The following is a 24158-nucleotide window of genomic DNA, read 5'->3' as shown; positions in this document are numbered from 1 at the left end:
GTAATGATGCTTTCTGGGGCAGGGGGAGGAAAGAGTAACTATAATCCGATAAAATGTCTGTTTTTCATTTTGCTTCCTTTTCTCTGAAGGGATAGAATACAAAAACTTTTTCAACGGAACACATCATCACCTTCCATCACAATAGAACGAAAGGATCTCTACATCAAGCGATCTGCATCTATTTGGATAGCAGTGAATTACGCCCATGACAGCTGCGTGAAAGGAAAGAACATCTCACTTACGCCAAGCAAAGCAGGTACAGCATCTTCACGAGTTGTGTTACTACCGTGCCCAGATGAAGCAGTGGTAATATTTTCTTAAAGATGATTTCCAAAATTGTAGCACCCAATATACACTTGTTATTTTTACTGATTCAGAGAGCTAAGCTGCAGTTTTGGCTTCCTTGGATGAAATCTTTACTGAAGTCAACAGCAGAAGTGTACCAGCTTTTACGGGAGAAGGGTTTTACTTTAAATCATTTGCTAGACTATAAAATAGTCATATTCAGAAAAATGTATAGTGATATTGGTGTACAGTGCTTAACCAGCTTCCTGTGCTCTATTTGATGGTTTTCTGGACTTCTTTATTGTTTTACAGAGAGCAAGTTGACTCAGTACCATGCACTTAAGGAATCATTGTTACAGAGCCTTAGCATTTTGAGAAATGTTTTCAAAGTTCAACTCTTTTTGAAGGCCACTTACCCATTACACAATGCTGCAGGGGAGATATGAAAAAATAAATCCTATCAACTATGTCATTTAGATGTTTATTTAAAGATTTCCTACAGTATCTGATCACTGAGATAAGGGCTTCTCAAAACTTCACCTTTTCAGAGTAATGATGGTCCAAGAAAAAAAACAGTGCTTCTCACTGCTGAGGGGCACTACCAGCACAACCCAAATTATCATTATGACCTCCTCTGGAGGCTTTTGGCCACCTTGTGTTTATTGGTGGGAAAGACAGAAACATACTTGCACTTACAATTATATAGCTTAACACAGTTGCTGAAATTGGAAGACATTCTGGAAATCTTTTATACAATTTACGATTATAGGTACTCTTCCAATTTTGATTTTGCCTTTCAGACTCCCTCAGAATAGCACCCGCTTAGAAAAAGGGTCTTCCTGAAATCAGTAGAGCATTCACAAAAGAAAGGCAAGAGAAACAACCCTATTTTGTTGATAACATAAAGATTTAGTAATTATTTATTTCTGGTCTTTTTAAGATCTTTCAGTGTTCAGTATTCTCTGCCAAGTGTTTTATTCTTTATCGACCGCACCTGACAGACATAATTATCAAAGCTTTCCTGCTTCTCCCGCATTTATAACAGCTGCATGTTCCCCATTTTAGGGAAGTGCTTGACACCATCTAACATCAATGCTTATCAGATCACAAACCAATTAATAATAAAGTGGGATCTGCCTGCAGCTCCTACGCCACATGAGCTGAGATACAGAGAGGCACTCACAGAATCCACTCGGTGGTCCCTGGTAAGTACTTCCAGATGACAATCACTTGAGAACATGAGGTACCTCACTATCAGCTCAGCAGTACATAGCATGTGTGGCAGGACATCAACAGGATGTTGCTGAAGAGCACACAACAGGGATAGCAAGGAGGCACAGCATGCAGACAATCTCACAAAGCTCTCTTAGTTTTGTTCTAACAGATCCCAAGCTGTTTGGGAGAGAAAGGTTAATAGTTTTATAGAGGAAAAAAAAAACAAAACAGAATGGCATGTCAACTGGTTCATTAGCCTGTCTATAAGACACAACAACCATCAGCAATGCAAAAAGCTGAAGAGGGTATCAGATATGCCATACAAACTCAAATCCTGGTTACACTTTAAGTGATGGGCAATATTACTCTTTTTCCTGTTATCATTAAATTTTCAAACTGATTAGAGATCAGGTTGCTGTGATTTTTAAGGCAACAAGTCATACCTTACACATGTTTGTTTTGCATCAGTTTTCCAGATTTTCTTCTTTGACAAGAAGGGTAATAATTTTGCTATCATACAAGATCAGTTCCAGATGCATTTTAGTATGTGCAACAGTGATAACATGGTGCAGCAAGAGGACAGTACCTAAAACTAAAGGGTCTAAGAAAGAGGTGGAAAACCAGTCATAATTTCAGTAAGATCTGCATGCAGCAGCAATGGCTGCTTATTCTGCTCCTTGCCATCCAGCATATTGTGCAAAGGCTTCACCAGCAGGCCTGCACAAATGCATGGTTTCTATCCCTGAGTCCCTGAAATTGTTTGTTTTTCAAGCTCTGTTACCTGTCATTGGATGAAGAAAATGTGTTTACCGGGTAGAACCCCAAGAAGAAAACTGTCTAAAGAACAACTGTTCCCACTTCTTGGGCATCTCTGCTCTCCTAGGCATCTCTTCGCTTCTTTTGTACCACCAGAATCTCCCATGTTCTTCCCTTTATATCAGAAGACCTATGATATTTTTTTCATTTCTCTCATAGCTAGCTGCTGCTTTGTTTAGCCACTCCAGAAGGAGTACTGTGAGAGGCCCATGTAAGAAAGGTTTCATCTTGGTACAAAGAATGTGAAGTCTTGGAAGGGTCCCCTTATTCATTAACATATAAGTCCTAGACCATTCTAGGACAGCCAGATACCCAAGCGTACTCCACCAGGTAGTGCAACAGGTAGATAACCATGTGCAGACAGTCTGGAACACAGCATGTGGAAGAACAGAGAGTTAAGAGCAGTAAAAATGCATGTCCTACAGGTTCTGGAGACAGGGGAGATAGGAGATTTGAGCTAGTAATGTGAAGGACTGGTAGAGACAGCCACAATGGGTGATGAGAATAACCGAGTGCTGAAAGACTACAGATCATGAATATTCATTATCTCTCATGTCCCAGCTGATCCTGTGAACTTAGGCTGTAAACTCTTCATAATCACATGAATGTAGGCTGCATTTACAGGTGGGACTGGAGGGAAAGGGTCAGTGTGGGCATACAAGCACAGAGGATGTATAAAGCTAGCTGAGAAATAGTGTTTATCAAGAGTAGGATTAATGTATTTAAATTAATTTAATTTAATTTAACACTTGAGTCTTAAATCCACTTCACTTCCCTCATGTTCTATAGGAGATTTGGAGTCTTTCTGTAATATTGTGTGTTGTGGGGGTTTTTGTGACAGTTTTGTGATAACTAAGAAAACAAAACTTTGCAGCAGAAAAAAGCTAAAACAAATATTTCAATCTGCGATAACCCTTCTGCCAAAACTGTCATAACACCTAGAACTGGTCAGACCAAAGGTCCATTTAACACAGGATACTGTGCAGCCACCAATGGATGTCTAAGGAAGAGTGTAAAATAGTTCAAGCATATAGCAACAGTTTTCTATCATATTTTCTCCTACAGTTTTCAGCTTAGGGATTTCCTTAGACACAGGTGGTGTCTTTGTTTCAAGACAATCTCCATTCCCTGTACAGTCACTGGAGCTCCAGTGCCATCATCAGCTGCAGATAGACATTACTTCTCTGGTGCTATGGCATAGGCAGCCGTACGTTCAGTCCAGCCATGCTCCTTACCACATCAGTCACATCAATCTATTTAGACATACTGTAACATTTGAGAATAATATTTTGCCACATAAATTAAACATCATTTGTTTTTAGGTGCCTGTAGAAAGCAATGCTGTCAATGTCACCATTTCAAATTTAAATGCTATGTCTTCATACATTGTTCAGCTCAGATGCATAGCCAAGGATGGTCTCGACTGTGTTTGCGTTTGGAGTAAAGAGATTATGGTCCCTCACAGTAAGTGAAATATAGTCTTGTCCTACTGGGAATAAGCGTGAATGTAAAAGCCTTTTCAAATCTTGTATTACGTGAAATAGCATTGTCAGATACTGTTGAAAATATGAAGATCGAACTGATTAATATGAGCACATGTCTCCGTCTTTTTCCACTTTTACCAGAACTCACGAACAAGCCCAGAATATCATATAATGCAACTACAGTAATCTCTCCAGGCAGAAGAAGTGTTCTTCTGAAGTGGGAGGTAATGCTCATTTTGAGTCTGGGTACCTTCTGTTATGTTCATGTTATTAATTTATTACTTTATAGAAAAAAAAGGACTTTCACACTGTATTGAGACTACACTTTATAAGCAAAAGGCATTGAATATTGTACTCGTTTCAGGATTCAGTGCATTTGTATGGTGGTGTATTAGGTGCTAGAAACTATCAAGGAAAAACTACACCAATTTAGCGCATACAAGTGACACACCTTGTGTTTCATATGTTTGTAAGGAGCACTCATATTCTCAAGAGACCAAAAACTTGTAGAAAAGCTTGGTCAATGTACTAATTTACTAATTCAGAAGTGCAAATACATTATAATGAGGACAGAAAAAGAGCCTCTGGCATACGAGAACAGCATCTACCTGTGTGCTTCTCATAATGACATTTAAAGTTCAAACCTACACGTCAGAGGCATCCCCTCTTCTGCAGGGGGGTGCCTGCTGACTGACTACAGCAGATCAGTCAGTTTTACCATCTGAACTTCTCTAGGTAAGAAACGGACAACTGACAGTCTTGAATGTATAGTCAAGGGGCCCACAGGCAATTTCAGTGAGGAAGGTGTTACTAGAGGTGTTTGTGTGGCAACGAATTAATTCTATCTAGATTCTGAGAGAAAGAGTGTCTACAAACTCCAAGAAGTTTGTCCTATGGGACATCCCTGGCAGAAAGGACAGACCCTGTCAAAGTTTTGAAATAACGGACGATGTGGAAAACTTTTAGTTACCCCATGCATTTTTGTTAAGGGTAAGAAAAGATGGCAGAGGAAATGGACACCTCATCTCCTCATAAGGATGAGGGATCCCCTTTCTCTCTTATCTCCTGAGAAGGCGGCAAAACTGCATAGTAAATGATTCATTTTGTGATAAAGCAATAGACGGTACATGCCAATTTAAATGTTAACCTAAGAGAATAAATTATTCTCCATCTAAATGCTTTAGGTTTTGGTTGGTTTGGGGTTTTGTTTTGTTTTGTTTTTTTAAAGTAATATAGCTAGTATCACAACTAGGACCTTAATTCAGGATAACACTTACACTTGTCTACTAAATGAAATTAAGTGCAGGCCCAGATGGCTTCAACAAACATCAAAGGAGCAAAGGGAAGGAGAGCACTCAAAAATTAACATGTTAAATATAGAGAAAAAAAATACCTTTGGCTCTGGTGCCATACTTGTTGAAGCCTATCTGGAACAAAAGAAAACAGCTTAAAGATGTTAGAGGCTAGCCATAGCTCCTCTGCTTTTGCTAATATTCAGTAACTTCTACACAGTGTGAACCAACAGTCACAAGACAGTTGGCTTCAAGTCTAAACACCCAACCAGGCAATATGTATTGCTTTCATGGCTGCAAATAACACAGGACCTCCTGCAGGACTGCACAAGATAGAGCAGTGCTTGCATTTTGCAGTCTCATTTTGCTAAGCTAAGAAAGCTAAATTCTACTAGTTTCTTCTTGTGCAATAGACCTCATATTTCACATATCCTAGGAATTATTTCTCCTACTCAGAAATCTTTTCCAGTTTCAAAGCCTGTTGAGAGAACCATAACGCTATTCCCCAAGCAGATTTATCAGAGCTTTGAATAACGGCAACAATTCTTTACTCCCTATCCTGAGAAAAAAAATGTGTTTCCACTTTAAGAGCTGCCAGCTTTACCAGAAATGTGTGTCTGCTTTTTAAATTACTGAATGTCATCCTGTCTTATGCTACTCCAAAAGTATCCAATTATTTCATTAAGATAACCCAATCTCCCAGTTTCTGGTTATCTTCACACTATTAATTTTGTGCCAAGAAATAAGAGACAAGCTCAATATCAGAAGTAATCCTTGCAGAATTCACAGGCCTTCGTGCATTGAGTTCAGTATCTATCTAGATTGCAGTAATTTCCATTTCTGTGCACTCATTTTCCAATCTCTCATTTAGATTAGTACAGTAAAATAACGAGTGAACCATCACGACCTAAAAAATTTGTATCAATGGATATATAACGTTTTCCAGAGTTGTATAATTACTAGCATCTCCTCAAAGAGACCAGATGCCTAACAGAACCTAGTAGATTAAGATTCCCAGAGGCATAAACTGCAATTAAATACCTTTCATTAACTTTCGAGTTCCTAATTATGAGAGGTATGTTCCAGTGAAATGCAGAGAATGTTACAGCTGCTTCACTGCTGTTATTACTAATTGGATACACTTAGCTAAGATCTCAATTAGGCAAAACACTTAATCCTGTGCTTAAATCCTCTCATTTTAAGCATGCTTTTAATTTTAAGGAAATGTTTTACTTCATTGATTCGTAATAACCTAATTAAAACAGCATGATTTTATCCCCATCATTAAAGGTGACATTTTGTTTATACAATTTAATTTCTCTTGATTTTCTGCACAGGACATAATAACATTTATAGAATAATAATCTTCTTCCTCTCGCTAGGTAACACAAAGTGAGAACATCATTGGATATTATGTTACTGTGGAAAGAATACCCAACAGTTGCAGGGATTCACCAAATCTCATCTCTCTGACAGACAGAAAAGTTTTTCTAAACCTCTCCATGGCTTATTATAGAGTTAATATTTCTGCGTATAACAAAGCAGGAGAATCTCCACAAGCCATCTACATTGTCCCAGACTTATCTGCAACAGGTACTTACCTCATCATTCATTCATTCGAGTAGCAGAGAAGTGTTATGAGCAATCTCTAGGCTACCTTTTGACAGTCTTTGGGATAGGGTTAAGCATTCTCTTGAATATTTATTAGGCTGATATTTTGTGTAGTGAGGGTCAGTATTGTTTCTTAAGAAAGGATTCCGATAGAAGTTAACTAACAAACAAAGCAATTTAGTATTCCTTTTAGCACTTCTTGTTTTCTCAAGGTAGAGAAATAACTATGTGCTAGATCTATCAAAAGGGCTTATGGAGTGTACTCAAAGTAAATGCCAGCAGTTTAAACAAAGTTTGCAGAATTATGTGCATATCTAAGGGTTTTGAGCTAAGTAACTATTAAGAGACCTGCCACTGTCCTTTATTTCAGTATTACGCCTACAGGCACATGGGACAGGGAATAGGTAGGATGCACATGTCATATTGCAATGAAGATATAAGCTTTTGTGATGTCTAAATACACAGGTTTTTCATTTAAACAGTAAAACTATTTAACAATATTTTTCTTCTAATATGAGCTAGTTTCATTTGTTATAATCTTGAGGTGTAGTTATTGCAATACAAGAAAAAGATCTTTGCAGAAAATGCAAAGTATATGAAATTATATAGCTGTAATCTATAATTAGCCCCTTCTCCTCCTCCCCTAGGTAAGCACTATCTCACATTTGCTCTGTGTATAGCAATTAATAGCGGTTCACAGGAGGTTGTTTAGCAATGTCAGGCTTCCTCTTCCAGAGGCTTGGAACAGCCATTTCCCTTTTTCCGATTGTGGGAAGTTAAAGGTCATGAACAGCAATTGACATTGGAGCTCCCAGAGACCATTGCAAAGTACAAGATGCTAAGTTTCATTTATTGGCATACTAGTGTAAACCTCACTATATACTGGTTCCCTGTGATGATAACTACTTAATGAATAATCTTCGAAAAAGAGCAAGAGAGAGAAAACAAGCAAGAGAGGAGAAATTTGCTTTCCTGTTTATTTATCTCTAATGGTGTATTTGTTCACAGATTTGCCTGGCCAAATCCATGTCAAACGCCAGGGAACTAATGCAGTTGTCACCTGGACTCCAGAATACAATCCAAAATGTTTTGTGGTTGACTGGGGCACTGGTAAAGAGGACATGCGCATGAAAATAGTAACTACAGCAACTGGAAATTTCACACTAGGTAACAGCAGCCACCACATCTGTTCTTGGAGGCACCATTTAATTTATTGGTTATTTTTGGTTAGAGACGGTAGGATTTTCATGCTGGTTTTAAGATCAAACTGAAGATCCAGATAAATGCAACTCTTATTTTTGTCCAGCACTGAGACATCATCTAATTTTTAGCAACACCAAGACAGATAAAAAGCAGAGTTTTCACTAGGACTCTTCTGGTCATGGTTGGGCAAGAAATGCAGCTAAGCTGCTGTTGCTTGTATGATGTCTCTCCTTGCTCACATTCCAGGCAGACCAATGCACTACTGGCTTAAAAAAAAAAGAAAAAAAAAAAATAAATTTTCTTGTCCCTAGGTAAACTTAACTTTAAATATAAACTGCTCTGTTACAGTCTCCCTTAGATTTTATTTTATCCCAATGGTTGTCCTTGTCAATGTCTAAGTTCTCAACTCTAATACTCTGCTTACCAAGCTAGGCATGATGAGCTGCAGCCAGCAATCACATTATAGGCCAGTCATCGAAAATCTTGATTAAAATCATGTAGATGACTCTTGCAAAGACCATTCAGGACTGGCTTTTATGTACAGAATATTTAGCTTCAGAGTTCTATAAATGAATGCACTGTTCTCCTTGGTCCTTTTGCAATATCTGCGCTGCCACATTACAACTAGTGGTTTAGTCTGGTTTTATAAATGCTAGCTGAGAGGGAAATATCTGTCCGTGAAGTAAGATATCTACAGCCATTTTAGTTCCCTACTTTTCCTTCAAGCCTTCCAGAAGACAACTATAATCAGATCTGGCATCTTTTAAAAGCAAACCTGTGTTATGTCTTGTCCTGCTTTTGAAATAGTTTGCATTAAGTGTCTAAAAACAATGAAGAAGGATGCATATATTTTGTACTCAGTGTAAAGCGCTGTAAACTTACACTATGCTTTGAGTCTCAGAAAGAATAATACAGAAAGCTATAAAGTTGTCGTCTCTCCTCCCCTTCTTTATCATTTATAACTTTTCAGAAAACCCTGATGTACCTTTATTTGTTTTCCAGACAATTTTCAGCCATATAAGTTGTACAAAATAATGGTACATGCATCTGATGTGTGTCAGTGTGAAAGTTTCACAAGATATGAAAAGACTTTTGGAGTGACCCACTTTTACTCAGTTGAAGGAGGTATTCCTCCCCTTTATATAACCCTATATTTCTTTTCGTTTCTTATCTGCAGCAATAAAAGAAAACCTACAAAGTTTCTGTTCCAGGTAACTTAATAGCATTCTCCAGTTAGCCTTTGGTCCTAGCAGTTATGCACTGGCAGTGAATGGTCTGAACATTCTTCCTTACTCGTAGGTCCACAGAATTATTATTATTACACATGACATTACCAAAATAGCAGAAAGAGGGTCTTGGAGTTACTACTACTTGTAGCTCAAATTTAACTGTGGCCAAAGTCAGATTTTCCAACCCCAATTCAATAGTGCCTTATATTGGAAGCTGAAATGAGTACAGCTGTGGCTATTGGAGTAAAAGTGTTTGTAAGGAGACAGTCACAATTTCTACCTACTTTGGTATTGCTTAAGACAAGGGTTTTTTACTCTATGGGATTTCTCCTTTCCCTTCCACCCTTTACATTGTATTCATGATGACTAGAACCAGGCAAGGAGCTCTCTAGGAAGCAGCTAGGTTTCAGTCTTGTATGTCTATTGCACAAGTATTGATGCAGAAGTTAAATTATTATCCAATTTTTAAGTTCCTAGGACAGGTCCCACCAATGTGACAATTCTGAATATCAGAAAGCATTCTGCACTTGTGAAGTGGACTGAAATAGCTGCCGAAGACTGTTTGGGCTTTCTCCAGGGATATAGGATCAGCTACACAGATTCATCGAGGAAAAAGTCTCTGGGTAAGTCACTGTTGCTCAGACCATGCAGCAATTCAGAGCCACAACAGAAAAGCTTCATACAGAGCATTAAGTGCTGTTGCAGCACACTATTGAGTTACTTAGATTTCTGCAGGAACTGAGTACTCTTAAATGTCAGCTCCTAGTTAGAGTTTTAATGCACTAGGTGGTCCAATGAATACCTAGAATTTTATAGATATCATCTCAAATTAAATATTGGTAAGAAAATATTTCATTAAAACTTACAGTTCTAAGACTACTGCAGAATTCTCTAGTAACACTGAAAGGAAGATGTACACTCTCAGTATTTCTGAGGTATTAAGATTTCAGACACAATATTTTTATGTTTCATTGCAACTCAGTCAAGCTTGACTCTGAGCCTTTCTATAGGACTTAAGAAATTATATATTTCCTTTTTGAACTCAATTAGCAGGGAATACAGTTTGTATTTCTTACTTGTTTTCAAAGACACTTATTAATTTCATTTTTAGAAACATTTTCTTAAATTGATAGCTTTTGTGTTTAACTACAAAGGATGAAACTTCTACATATTGAAATAAATGAATAGTTGTGAGCTCAAACCACCTGAGTTTAAAAAAAATATATGCCCATACTTCTTTTGATAAAGGTTTTTCTTCTAGTTGGCAGTGGAAAGTCTTCTTGCCATAAATAACATTAACTGTGCACATACTGACTTTCAAATTAAATTAAAGACATGATATGGAAGACAAGTAGCGCCTAAGACCTGACACAAGGGAATAGCAAGGGTTCTATAATTCATGTCAGCCCGTGCTTTTACAAGACCATAAAAAGTAACAAAAACTTCAAGTACACGGTGTTAGCACGAGGTTTGGCAACATCTTCAGGGGGATCTATTCCGCCCCAAATTCCTATCGGAAAGCACAAGAGGAGACATAAGGGGAGTCTTCAGGACTGCACTTAACTTCTTTTTTTTTTTCCTCTGCCCTAATCAGTCCATACAAAAGTAACACAACACCTGACTGCCATGTTTTCCAAGCAGGAGGAATAATTTTATTGGAGAATTTTGGGGAAGGAAGCCTATAGGCTACAGCACCATTTCCACTTCTGTGAAGAAGTTAACCAGCAGTGGCAAACTTGAAAAGTAATTTCTGCCCTGTTAGAGGCATACAACAGCATCATTGGTTGCATTGCTCTGGCTGGGTAAAAGTCACTGCACCATCAGAAAAGAAATGTTGAGCTGAAAGCCCTACCAAGGAGGTGAAGCAGAATGCACAGCCCTTTTTGTGTACTGAATGATGAGTAATAGCACTGGCATGAATTGAGCTGAATAACTACTGATTACTGCAGTGAGGGTGAAGCACATGACAGGACCGAGTCCTTACATCAACTGTTACAACCAACATGAAAACCACTGTTCAGCATGTTGGGTGCATTTTCCTGTCATGCAGTGTACACAGCCTTCTGCACTCACCCCCTAAACATCCTTGGTGTGTTAAAAGCTCACGCTTTTTACCTCTGGATTTAAAGTGTACATAAGTATTTTGGGCAAATCTTGTACCCATCCAAAAAATGTCTGCACAGTGTGGCTTCCTCCGGGCATGGATAAGGGTGCAGAAATTTCACCTTTTCCCCAGTCAGCTACACTGAGACAGACTCAGCCATCAGAGCTCATCTAATGGTCTCCTTCCCCAACCCCTCTTGCATTTCAGCTGTCACTCTCAATTCTTCTACCACAAGTTACCATCTGACCGGATTGAAGGAAAAAACCATCTACCATGTGCAGATTTCAGGGTTCACTAATACTGGCGAAGGACCTCCGACTCTTTCACAACCTTTCAGCACCCTAAAATATGGTATGGTGGAAGCTCTATGCATCTGTGTTACCCAGTGCCAATCCTTGCTTTATGCACTATGTATGGCATTGTTCTCTACCCTTTTCTGCTTTTCAAGGAGTAGCAAAGTGCTCATGCACAAGATTTATTATTCAGTCCTTAGTTACTGATGGCAAACACACAAAATTGTTCCTTTTTTAGAGGTAAACTGTGAATCACAGAACAACGCTGCCTGTATTTAATTACCTATCATGCAAGGAAAACTTAGCTAAGGTTCCTCATCTCTGAAACATTTTCTGACCTTTTTATATCTTTATTTATTGTCAATTCCTGTCACGGATTTCAGCAGTTGAAATATTCTGCCTGTGAACTAGATAAGTTCAGTAAGTCTTGTTCTTGGCAAAATCCTGAGCTATCATGTAAAACTCACTTCCAATTAGACCTCTGAGCCATTAACTGTAAAAAGAAATTCTCAGTTGCTCCTATTGTGGGTGATAGCTAATCAAAGTATCTTTTGTTTTCTAATAATTTAAGTACATTTTATGTAACAGGTCCTATAGTTTGCTGGTAAAACTTTGCTTTTTTCAAAGGCACCTGGATAGGTTGAGAAGATCAATACAGGTACGTTTATAAAGTCTCATATATTATAATCATATAGAATTGGCTAAACATGGACTCTCAAACATTTTTAACACCTTATCAGTCAAACTAAATCTACCACTGCAGAAGACCCTTTTTTTTTTGTTTGACCACAGCTTCACTCAATTGAAGCTTTCTAAAGAAAAAAAAAAAAAGAACAGGCTAAGGTGGTATTAGCCACAGGAAAAGTAACCTGTGAAATTCAGAGACAGAAGTATGTAAACAACTTCTCCCCACTACAGCTTTTTTTATATTAAGTGAAGGATGTAAAATCACAAAAAAATGAATAGTCAAAAGTGTGAAACAGAAAGAAAAAGGAAAGAAATTCAAAATCTTCCTTGAAATCAAGAGGGTTTCTGCCCCTTCCTCCCCCCCACTGAAATCCTTTTTCCTGTCGACACAAGAAATTAGAGTATCTCCACTGGAGCTTTTCTGCAGGACTGTTCCATGCATCCTACTGAACATGTATTTGGATAGGATTTTTTTTTTTCAGGAAAATAACAAAAATGCAGAGTTAATTTAATGCAACACTTTAAAAATTCAAGTAATTATATTGAATTTAAACATTACATTTAATATTTCCCCCCTTCCCAACATTTCACAGGTTACTTAATCCATTAGAAGAATCTCAGGTTTCTTTGTCATAAAAGCTTTTTTCAGCAACAAAGCAATTTGCAGCTTTTCAAATGCATTTTTAAACAAAATTAAGTAGCTGTTTGATTTTTAAAAAAAGAAAATTTTGTTGGTGGGCATGTAGGAAAAGAAAAAGCAAGCGGCCTTTTTGCAAATATCGTTTGTCAGTATCAGCAACACAATCATGTACTGACCACACTTCCCTGGTGCTATTTTGAAACTTTTGATTTAGCTATCTGTAAAGAACACCTCAACCCCAACCCACTCTTCACATCACAGACTGCTTTGGTTCCTGTGTTAGCAGCACTGCTGTCACTGCCTGAGCACTTTATCAATTTTCATTAACCTTTCAAGCACTTAATCTCCTTCAGGGAGATGGAGTGGTGGTGGGAAGTATCTCAAGCAGGTATTAACATAAGCAACAGGAGATGTAGACTTGCAGCAAGGGTTGAAAAATGGCTGGCTGCAGATAAAATTGTCTTAATGTTCCCAACAGGTGAAGCATGACACCTACCAAATACACAAAGAGTATTATTGTTATCAGGACCAGGTGGGATCTCACAAAAAAACCCCAAACGAAAAAAACCAAACAACAACCCAAACTCTACTAGTAAAACCTGAAACAGATTAAGAGCCACTTTCACTCCTTTTTTTATAAAGTCAGACCTGCATCAGGGTCCTCACCCACTAAATAAGCTAGAGCTCACATAATAGCGTGGGGAGTAGGAATACTTCCTTTATTAGAAAGTGTTTCTTTGGATGGTAGATTTAAAAATTCAACACTATATCTGGATATCTTAAAAATATGAACCTGAAAGCCTCAGACCCCCCAGAAATCCCAAGTCTTGTTTTAACTAGATTTCACTTGCAGGAATCCCAGAACATCTGTAAAGTTTCACTTGACTTCTGTTTGAAATATTTCTCTTGTGGAGGTAATACAGCCTTTCTATACTTGATACCATAAGTCTGATTCAATCTCTCCATTTCCCATCAGATAAAGGAGAATTTGAAGGTTTCGTGACTGGCCTTTGCTTCAGCATGCTGTTCATTCTGGTTTTTGCACCTCTCACTTGTTCTCTAGTGCTTAAAAGGTAAGAAGGGAATGTTGGCTGAAGTTGTTAGAAGCAGTTCTGTTTTACTTAACCCCGAGTTTCATAGCACTGAGCCTTTTTTGTCATTAAAAACAACACAACTCAACAAGCTCACAACACAAAAGCCACCCCACTCATTTACACAGTGAGAGCAATTACAAACTGTTATAAGCTGATTAAAATAGTTTGTCAAAAATCTGTAACCTTTTGCTTTTGATACAGTTATCTGACTACCTCCTGTCTCAAGCACCCTTGAAAAGAGAGAGCAAGGACCATTTCTCATAATGGAAAATAAGTTATATATATGGAAAAACCATGCATTTGGTTATTTTGCTCTTTTATTCCCAACTGATAATCATGTCTCTTCTACTGAAATACAAAGATGAATTTCAGCAGCATACACAAATTGATGTTGCCATCTAAGCAGTTTCCTGTCCACTTAGCTTAATGCAGCAGGCTAAACCCCTGCCCTTGCCATTGGGAAAAAAGACCACACCGTACATTATGTCTTCTGTGTACTTTCCTTTCCAAATTTTACTTGTTGCTCTTTATCTGATCCAGCCTTTTTGACAAGAACTTCAGAGACCTACACAGAAGTTTTGACCTAGAGCAAATGTCATTGTGTGAAACATAAGATCATACTTCATTGTCTGGGCCCCTTAGGAAAGAATTTTTGGAAAACTTAAAAAAACCCAACACACAGAAGCCCGGTGTAGCACTACAAAATAACAATCAAATATGTATTAGTATTGAACACCTGGAACTTAGACAAAGGGTACCAAGGATCCCCTCCCCCATCTCAATTCCCTGCTTGATTTGTAAAAAAGGACTCACCAGCCAAACACTCATGCTCATAGGATCAGCAAGCAGATCAGTAACTCGACAGCCTCAAGCTTCACCACAAACCACAGCCTAAACAGAGGCAGAGTACCTTACAGCTAACGAAGTCTAAACTTGATTTGAAAACCAGGTAACACTGAAGCTAACACTAAGGCAGGGCGATGGGCTACATAACCTCCCACGGTCTCTCACAGCTATGTTGAGGTTTTCTCCTATGGAGGTGAGTCATTGCCCAAAGCTCACAAGGGGGTGCTCTGAGAGCAGCTACTGACAGGAAGGTGATCAGCTCACCACTAAGATGGTGTCCCTTGGTTCCCACAGAAGCTAGTGATGAGCAGTCAGGGGTGACTAATGCCAATAGGACTGGCCAGCTCAGCAGAAACTCCCTTTGAAATTCCCATCCCACCCCACTGCTGCTCCTCCTCAGGGAAATCACAGCTGGCCCCTGCCAGCCTGGAGCCACCACCAGCATCTTAGGGTGGCAGGAGTGATGGGCAGACCAGCATCACAGCCTGTCATCTTGCAAAAGGCCAGGAAGGATGATGCCTGAGGTGGTACCCATGCTGGGAGTAGCCCAGGGAGGCTGGAAAGCACAGCAGCTTATTGCCAGTTTTGGTGGTTTTAAGCCCCCCAGGTGCAAGGAAGGAGCTTGAAAAAAAGGGCTCTGCTGAGACAAGCAGCCAGCTGAAACCCATTTGACCAGCTCCATTGGCAAAGTCAGCTTTACCTTACAAACTCCTTCCTCTGCAGCAGAAGCAGTTGGTGTGAGTTTTTAGTAAAGGTATGTTTAAGTTTGTGTCAGGTGAAACAGCGAGATACTGTATGTAACAGCTCCCAGAAAGAGCAGAGGCTGTGTTGTCCCCCCTGTTCTGGCCTGTGGGTAGCAGGGAGAGCCTCTTCCAGGCCACCGCTGTCACTGCGCAGAAGCTAAAACCAGCAATAGCTTGCTCTTTGTTTGAGAGAAAGTAAACTTCTAAGCAGAAGCCAATACTTTCTAAAACAAACTTCCTCCTATGTGTCCAAGAGTCCTCAGGAAGATGGAGGTTTTGTGGAAATTATAGTGGATTAGGAATATACAATGATTAAATGTATAGAAAGAGACATTATCAGCTCCTGTCGCAGTTCCTTTGTCCTTAAACAAAGATGCTAATCATCACTAACTCAGCATTTTGGTGTAGATCATCAAGCTTGGTCTTCAGTTTTTAATTGGCATTATGCTTAAGAGTCACTGCAGAACGTCTTGGTTTGACGGTTGTGAAAATAGCAACAAAATGTTATGTATAATTGGTAGTTAATTTAAATGCCTAGGAAACGTCAGTCATTTAACTTGACAATAAATTCAGAATATTTCTTTACAGGCTGAAAATATGCTGGCCCAGTGTACCAAGTCCAAGAAACAGCAGTGCGCTCCAAGATATGGCAAGTATCCTTCTGACGGTATGAAAAAATACACAAGGGAGATCTTTCCTACTCATTGATCAGTAATGCTAGTTACTAGTCTTTTCACATTTCACCTCAGTAAATGTCTAATATCAACAGTTGGGAAGCTAAAGTAATATTAAAAATACAGGATGGGGAAGGGTTGTTATTTAGGCAGAGGCTGTATACACTTTTTAATTTAATAGAGATTCTCAGACTTTTTTGAGAACATTATAGAGTATATTAAAATGTATGGTTGTTAAAACAACAAAGCGAAGTTTAATTGGGGAAAATGGAGTCTACAGAGAGAAATTCAGGTTTTATATCTAGTCAGTTTTTACCAACTGGAACTGATTATTAAGTACAAGTTACTCAAAATACAAAGTAAGGCATTGTGGCCTAATTCCACAGAAGTCTCACAACAGAGGTCATGTATACGGTGTTTTCTGAAATCTGCTTCTCACCCCTCAGTCTCTACCCACCTCCAGAGCAATCCAGGGGCTCTGGTTGGTCAGCTGGTAGCTGGCTGAGGAGCATCTAGTAGTCAACAGGCACCACAGTTCAGCAGCATGTTCAAATCTTGCCCACGATTTTCCCATATGCTTTGGTAAGGATAGCTGAATTTCAGGACTGAAGAAGTGCCTGGAAATCAGCTGTTAAGATGAGACTGCTGGATATCATATTATTCACTTTTGCTTATTAGTGGACTTACTTGCATCTTCCTCTCCTTACCTCCCCCCTTTTAAACAAGTTTCTGCTCCAATTTTGCTGACACCTGATACTAAAAGTCCTTCCTCTAGGACACCTCAGTTTATCTCCCAAATCTCAGACTGCCAACCATTACTTTTTTGGAGTAGGAACTTGTACTGCTTTCCTTTTTAAATCTCTTTGATTTTCTGGCAGACCTGAACTTTATTTGGCACTCCTAGACCTAGTTTCTCAAGCCAAGATCTAGTTTCTCAAGCCAATTTATCAGCTTTAACAAAACAGATTGCTATATATTTAGTCAAAAATAAGGCAGAAGCTGGAATGTATCTACAAGCCAGACACTGTCCAAATCTAGGACACAGAGTGAAATAATCAGCAATGAAACTTCAGAAGACCCTGACAGGGTGCTGTTAATCAAAAGTTTGGCTGGACATCAGCATTGCTTCCTTCAACAGAGCAAGTATGAACTTTCATATCCCTTGCTTGCTTTCTTCCTTTCTTCCACCTAAATGTAGACAAAGAAGTGGTGAGCTCAGTGGTATCAGATAGTCCTTTTGCCAAAGCCAGATAATGCTGAACAAAGGAGGATCAGATGTACAAATGTACAGCTGCACAAAGTCAAAGTTTCAAAAGTGATGCTGTTAGAAGATTGCAGTTTCACTGTTCTGTTCAGTTAAAGAAATTTATCTCCTTACAAGCACTAGAGACTTCCAGTTCTCAATGCTCGGACTCGGATGTCCCTCACTGATCACTCCAGTAAAAACAACTCCATCTAATCCTCCTTCTTCTTCTCCACCATGCATTTAAAAAGTGGGAGATCTACAGATTCAGTACTTGAAGTGAGGCTTCTCAAAGGCAAAAAAGAAATCTAGTATATTCAGCAGTTGGGGGATTTCTGCCTTAAAGAAAGCACAAGACCTGAAGCTGTTTCAATGTAATAATAAGCTTAGATGGAGTTGAATTGCAGGATAGAAGTTCAGCAAGAGAGGAGTAAGAACTACCAGCCAAAATAACCCAATAGTTTCAAAGAATAATTTGCCATTGTGAAGAAATGCAGGTGAAATACATTGAGGCTGCATGTTACAGAAAGGACAAATAGGTTTTATGAATCAGAGTGCCGCTTCGACATAAATACTTTAAAAGCAAAATATACCTACTTAAAATGCATTTAACTGTTCCTGCAGAGGCAAAGCAACTGAAAAAGGAATTGAAGCCTGTATTAGCCAAGTCTGGTAGAGGAATACTGTAATGTTGATAACATGGCAGAAACAGAAATAACAGATATCAGATAAGGATTTTGGGGAAAGCAGAAAAAGCTGTGTGAGGAGACAGTACATTAAAGCAGTTACCAGATACATTGCCTAGAAGCCATCTGATATTATGAACAGTTCATGAAATGTAGAGAAAGCTGTTCCCCAAATGGGCACTGTAAAATGGAGGGAAAGGAGTAAATCTTGCTATATTCCATAAATTTATTCTATTTGTAGATCGTTTCAAGACTGAACCCCATTAGGTTAGTTGAGAAATGTAGCAACTCTTAACAGAAAACACATATATAGTCCAGATAGGTGGCAAGAGAATTTGTGCTTTAAATCCAGACAGAACATTCTTTATTGCAAATACGGCAATGATACATCCCATGGTACAGAGCAGCAGGAGGAACCAGAGACACTCTCAATTTAGTCAGCACAGAGAGGCCAGAAAAATGAACTATGGAGACTAGCATGGTCAGCCAGTCTCCCTGTCAGCGTCCAGTTCTTCACATTTAGACAAAAGTCTTCAAAGATGCTGCGTCTTCTTCACCTATTAGTGCCTCTTTCGGACAGAAGCTCATATAGAGCTTATTTGAGATTTGGTAGGTGTAGAGTTGGGACTGTGTTCATAATAAATTATAACGGAGGTACATATCACACAGGTCTTTATTCAAAGCAAGGCAAAAGCTGACTATGCAGAGGTGTCTACTCATCCCATTACAACAGAAAAATAGAGATATTTTGATGCAGGATTGCTGAGATTTCAAAGAACAGCATACTAATTTCCAAGTCAGAACACAAATTGTAAGAAGAAAGAAAATAAAAAACAGTACACACTTATCTATTTCTTGCAAAAAAACCATGACAGTTTAAACAAATTTAAAGCAACTGAGGACAAAAAACAAAAAAGGGGGAAAAAAAGTTAAAAGTTATACCAGAGAACATACTGGCCTGGCCATAATTTTTTAAAAAAATGTGCTGAAAGTGGGCAAACCCAGCAGAACAATCTGAGTGGAAAAGAAGGATGCTCCATGTTACAAACTCTTCTCCATTTAATCATCCAGAATTTGCAAAAACTTGTAACCCAAGGTATACATATATCACAACATGGCATGAAGTTGAATAACAAACTGCTTGCAGCAGCTGATAGCTAAAGCTCGTTTCGCTGCTCTTCAATTCAAGCTGCTGCCTTTTTATAGTAACATATTTGTTAAACTTTTTGAAAGCTGTGGGTCTCAGAACAGCACATCGTGAAGCTTACATTTCATCACCACAACATTTTGTTCCAAGCACACATAAAAGCAAGAAAAACTTTGCTTAAATACTACAGGAGAGGAGAATATTGTCCTCTGAATTAGGGAAATAAATGTTTTCATTCATATTTCTAAAACCAATGAAGATGAGATAAAATGGATTAGTTTTAGCATGTTATATAGGCAGGACCAGGCTGCCTGTCTCCTAGCTTTATTCTTTTGTTACTTATTTCAGTAAATTGCCAATTGTTCTTTGCAAAAGTATGACACTAAAATTATACTTTCTCCTTGTTTTGCCTTGCAGACTAATTGGAAACCTGTGTCAAGGTCACTGCTTCAGGCCCCGTCAGAGAATGATACCACCAGCCTTTATGTCATAGAGCATGAGTCAAAGGCTCCTTTGAAGCTAGACCTCTTTACAGGTGGTGGGGAAGACAGCAAGTGTGACACCTGCCAGTCAGAAGAGCCTAGCAATAGCATAGACATAAGCCTAAGGCATGAAGAAATCCCTGAAGAAGCAGTTACAAGTGAAGAAGAAGGAATCATTTCCATCACAGTACCACTCTTGAGTGATTACACCAGCATGGAGTTCAGCCAGAAAGCCCTGATGAGTCTGACAGTGAAGCTGCCTGCAAGAGCTGCTCGCCCTCATCTGGAAATGGAACTAAGCAGTAAGGCAGCACAAACTGAGCATCAGGTTTTCTTTACTCCTCAAGACTACCTCAAACAAAGCCAGGTAGTGTTTTTGCCATCTGGGCCAACTTTGATGGGGCAACTGAACTGAAGCATCTTCATAATTTCCTATACCATAGAATCAAGTTCTTAAACCTCTGGTGCTTGAATGGACCCATGAGGATCATATAGGACAGTGAGCGTGTGACAACAGTTAGTCTCTACTTCAGTAAGCTTCCTCAGTGAAATAGGTTGATTATATAATTAGGTTAGCTCTTTCACCACCATCATTCTGTGGAAAGTCCTACTGTCTTCACACAGGCAAAACTTTCAGGGAACTGCATGATAAACCTCCGAATAAAGTACCTCTTGCTGGGTGCTTAGTCCCACAGCACTCAGGAAGCCGTATCAAGGCTTCTGCTCTAAGCACAATGTTGCTCTAGTCATCAGGAGAGTTCTCTAATCACTGTGACCAGTTTAAGACCTGAATTTCAGATCTGATAAGTTCTTCAGTAAAAATTGCAGCAAAAGTGTCTACCACTCCAGAAAAGCTCTCCAGTTAGTCAAAGCTGACCAAACAAAAGAGTGAAAAGCCTTGAATTTAGGAATAGAGAATGATGCTTATCCATTTATATAAAGTACTATTAAGTGCTTTACGTCTTAGATCTTTACACCTTTATTCATTGTAGATAGTGCTGTGTAAATGAAGATGATAATAAGTATCATTATTAGTATTGGAGTTTTTGCTCACATTAAATTAAGGCTATTTCATCCTACATTTATCTACACAGACACAAAAATACATTCATGTTCTGTTCTGAGATGTAGTTGCAGATACGATTTCACACTGTGTGCAGTGACAGTATCAATTGAATAAATAGTTAGTTCAGTTAATCATCCCTCCAAAGCTTGCATAGAGGAGGAGTCATTGGAATATAGGGGATAAAGGGGTCTTCCTTAATATTCTCTCTATGTGACTCCATCGTGTAACTCCACAGTGCAAGGAATCTGAACTGGTTTTCCAGCATATAACAGCTTCTCACTGATGAACTCTGTAGGCATTAATGGTTTGCAGTTATTGTAGAAGACTCAGTTTATTGTTGTCATCTCTAGTTTATAGAGCATTTTATTAAAATTATCTTGTAGAGAAAAAAACTGATCAACTGTACTGTAAGCACTGGAGGCTCCTTAGACAGACATCTTTTAAAATTCTCTCATTAGAAGTGAAGGATGCTTCCTGTTCACACAAATACTTCCATGCATATTAGCCAGTATGAGTTATAGAATAGCCATGCTTACAAAAAGCACAAAGAAATTGCATATTCCCCACTTAACTGATTTAGTGAGGCCCCATAACGAAACCTGTTTTATTCACTTTCCTTATTTATATTCACTCTCTCTTTATTTATATCTCTCTATGTCTGCTAGGACTGGCAGGAACCAGCTTGTACTTCACTGTGGGTTTTGCATTGTTTTTTCTTAGCACTTAAAAGGCATTGTTTTGCCACAAAGCAATGTACCAGCTACCACTCACCCTTGTTACCTCTGCTCATTGAAAGAAGGGGTAACAGGAGCACCCCCAGACCACCTCAGAAGGTTTGAGCCATCTTTTAAATCTCTTTTTAATTTTTTTTTAACTTCAGTCGGGTGAATTTGCCTGATTTGAATTTAGGACACCAGAAATTATCTTGCTATTAGTGGAGCTGTTGCTGTTTGCAACAGTAGAGGGGCTGAAATGAAAAGCTATTATGGAGAATGAGTCCTCAAATGATATACAATCATTATCAAGTAGTCATGTGAACACAGCCTAATTTGTTTATTTCCCAAATATAAGAAGTATCCATGCTCCTTACCTCTGAAATTTCTTTCATTTCTAGTCAGAGCAACTTGTTTTCCTGGCGTAGTTGGTACCTTCAATAACTTATCCATGTAAACACTGAATTATTTTTTTCTTACTCTGTACCTACCAAACCAGTACATATTATTATGTTACATATAAAGTAAGTAAGTAGAATCAAACCAATGGCAGCAATGTGAGCAGTTTCAGTATATGAAGCAGCCTTCATACACAAAACTCAAAAGGCAGGTTGGGCTTTGGACCTGGTGAGTATTGCCTCTGTGATATTAGCTATCTTGCTAAAGAACATCCATTTATCAGGCCAGGAGAATTTCTCTAAAAGTACACATGGACCAATTTGCCTCACATAGAAGGGATGTATGTATTCCACTTTCAGTTATAAAGCTCATGGTATATGTAATTCTTAATTGATTTCATTAGAGCAGTAATAACCACAGTCAATATGTGTATAATGGCTGTAAATTGTACCTTTGGGAGAATGAGAGAGACATGAAAAATCCTGATACGGAGATTAGATATAAATGAAGAACTCATTCCAAAACAAGAACCTTTTTTGTGGAGAGAAATAGAAGAGTACACTTGCTAAAGTTTCATCCAGCAAAAAAGGAGGCTTTGGTGGAATAATTATAGAAATGTTTTGGTTGGAAAAATCTTTAAGATCATCAAGTCCAATCGTTAACCTAGCACTGCCAGTCCAACCACTAAACCATCTCCCTAAGCACCACATCTACACCTGTTTTAAATACCTCCAGGGATGGTGACTCAACCACTTCCCTGGGCAGCCTCTTCCAGTGCTTGACAGCCCTTTCGGAGAAGAAATTGTTCCTAATATCCAATCTAAACCTCCCCTGGCACAGCTTAAGGCCATTTCCTCTTGTCCTATCACTTGTTACTTGGGAGAAGAGACCAACTCCCACCTGGCTACAACCTCCTGTCAGGTAGTTGTAGAGAGCAACAAGGTCTCCCCTCAGCCTCCTTGTCTCCAGGCTAAACAACCCCAGTTCCCTCAGCCGCTCCTCATAACACTTGTGCTCTAGACCCTTCACCAGCTTCGTTGCTCTTCTCTGGACACACTCCAGCACCTCAATGTCTGTCTTGTAGCGAGGGGCCCAAACTAAACACAGTACTTGAGGTGCGGCCTCACCAGCGCCGAGTACAGGGGGACGATCGCTTCCCTGGTCCTGCTGGCCGTTGCTCTTTCTGATACAAGCCAGGGTGCTGTTGCCCTTCTGGGCCACCTGAGCACACTGCTGGCTCATACTCAGCTGGCTGTTGACCAACACCTCCAGGTCCTTTTCCACTGGGCAGCTTTCCAGCCACTCTTGCCCAAGCCTGTAGCGTTGCCTGGGGCTGTTGTGACCCAAGGGCGGGACCTGGCACTCAGCCTCGTTGAACCTCACACCACTGGCCTCAGTCCATCGACCCAGCCTGTCCAGATCCTTCTGCAGAGCCTTCCTAGCCTCCAGCAGATCAACACTCCCACTCAACATGGTGTCACCTGCAAACTTACTGAGGGTGGACTCGATCCCCTTGTCCAGATCATTAATAAAGACATTAAAGAGAACAGGCCCCAGTACTGAGCCCTGGGGAACACCACTTGTGACCGGCCCCCAACTGGATGTGACTCCATTCACCACAACTCTTTTTGGCCTGGCCAGCCAGCCAGTTTTGCACCCAGTGAAGAGTACACCCGTATCTATGTACATGCTACCTACTCAGGGGCAGAGGACTTAGGAGACACGTAGTGCTTCTAGGGGTACTTAGGTTTTTGTGGGGTTTTGTTTGTTTGGTTGGTTGTTTTTTTTATGGGGATTTTTAGTTTAACTGGAAGAGACCTACAACGGTCATCTAGTCCAACTGCCTGACCTCTTCAGGCAGTGTAAAAAACTGTGTGTATATACAGATGTATAATGACTGCAGAAGCCTACCTCTAGTAATAAATGTGTAACATTTCATGTGCTATAGTATTGTTTAAGTGGTCTCCATAGTTTTCTTAGCTTCAGTATTCTTGGCTTCAATATGTTATGTTAAGAGTGAAATTGCAAATATGAAGGCTCAGGACCATAAAAGCCAAAGCTTTTCTTTTTATTTTCCCAGTCAGCATAGCTCTGGATGACCACTGTTAGCATTAGTGAGAATTTAGATACTGTAAAATCTTAGACAATTAACTGTAGGCCTGGAGGCACATAAGCATAGTGATTTACAGAATAGGGTATTACATAG

At 39.3% G+C, this 24158-nt stretch overlaps 1 protein-coding gene across 1 annotated transcript in view; it reads left to right on the top strand.

The window, feature by feature from the left end:
* The window catches only part of LOC129199500 (interleukin-31 receptor subunit alpha-like), a 31501-nt gene extending 10851 nt beyond the window's left edge, over positions 1-20650 (top strand). The window contains exons 5-16 of the mRNA XM_054810070.1: positions 90-256; positions 1351-1490; positions 3639-3780; positions 3942-4024; positions 6475-6685; positions 7712-7870; positions 8909-9031; positions 9606-9758; positions 11447-11590; positions 13836-13932; positions 16131-16191; positions 19710-20650. Of these exons, the coding sequence (XP_054666045.1) occupies positions 90-256; positions 1351-1490; positions 3639-3780; positions 3942-4024; positions 6475-6685; positions 7712-7870; positions 8909-9031; positions 9606-9758; positions 11447-11590; positions 13836-13932; positions 16131-16191; positions 19710-20189 (1960 nt within the window). The 3' untranslated portion in view covers positions 20190-20650. The remainder of the gene's footprint in view (positions 1-89; positions 257-1350; positions 1491-3638; positions 3781-3941; positions 4025-6474; positions 6686-7711; positions 7871-8908; positions 9032-9605; positions 9759-11446; positions 11591-13835; positions 13933-16130; positions 16192-19709) is intronic.
* The last annotated feature ends 3508 nt before the right edge of the window (positions 20651-24158 follow it).

This window comes from Grus americana, chromosome Z, assembly GCF_028858705.1.
Source record: "Grus americana isolate bGruAme1 chromosome Z, bGruAme1.mat, whole genome shotgun sequence".
Taxonomy (NCBI): domain Eukaryota; kingdom Metazoa; phylum Chordata; class Aves; order Gruiformes; family Gruidae; genus Grus; species Grus americana.
The sequence above is the reverse complement of the archived record's forward strand: the minus strand, read 5'-3'. Positions and strand labels throughout refer to the sequence as shown.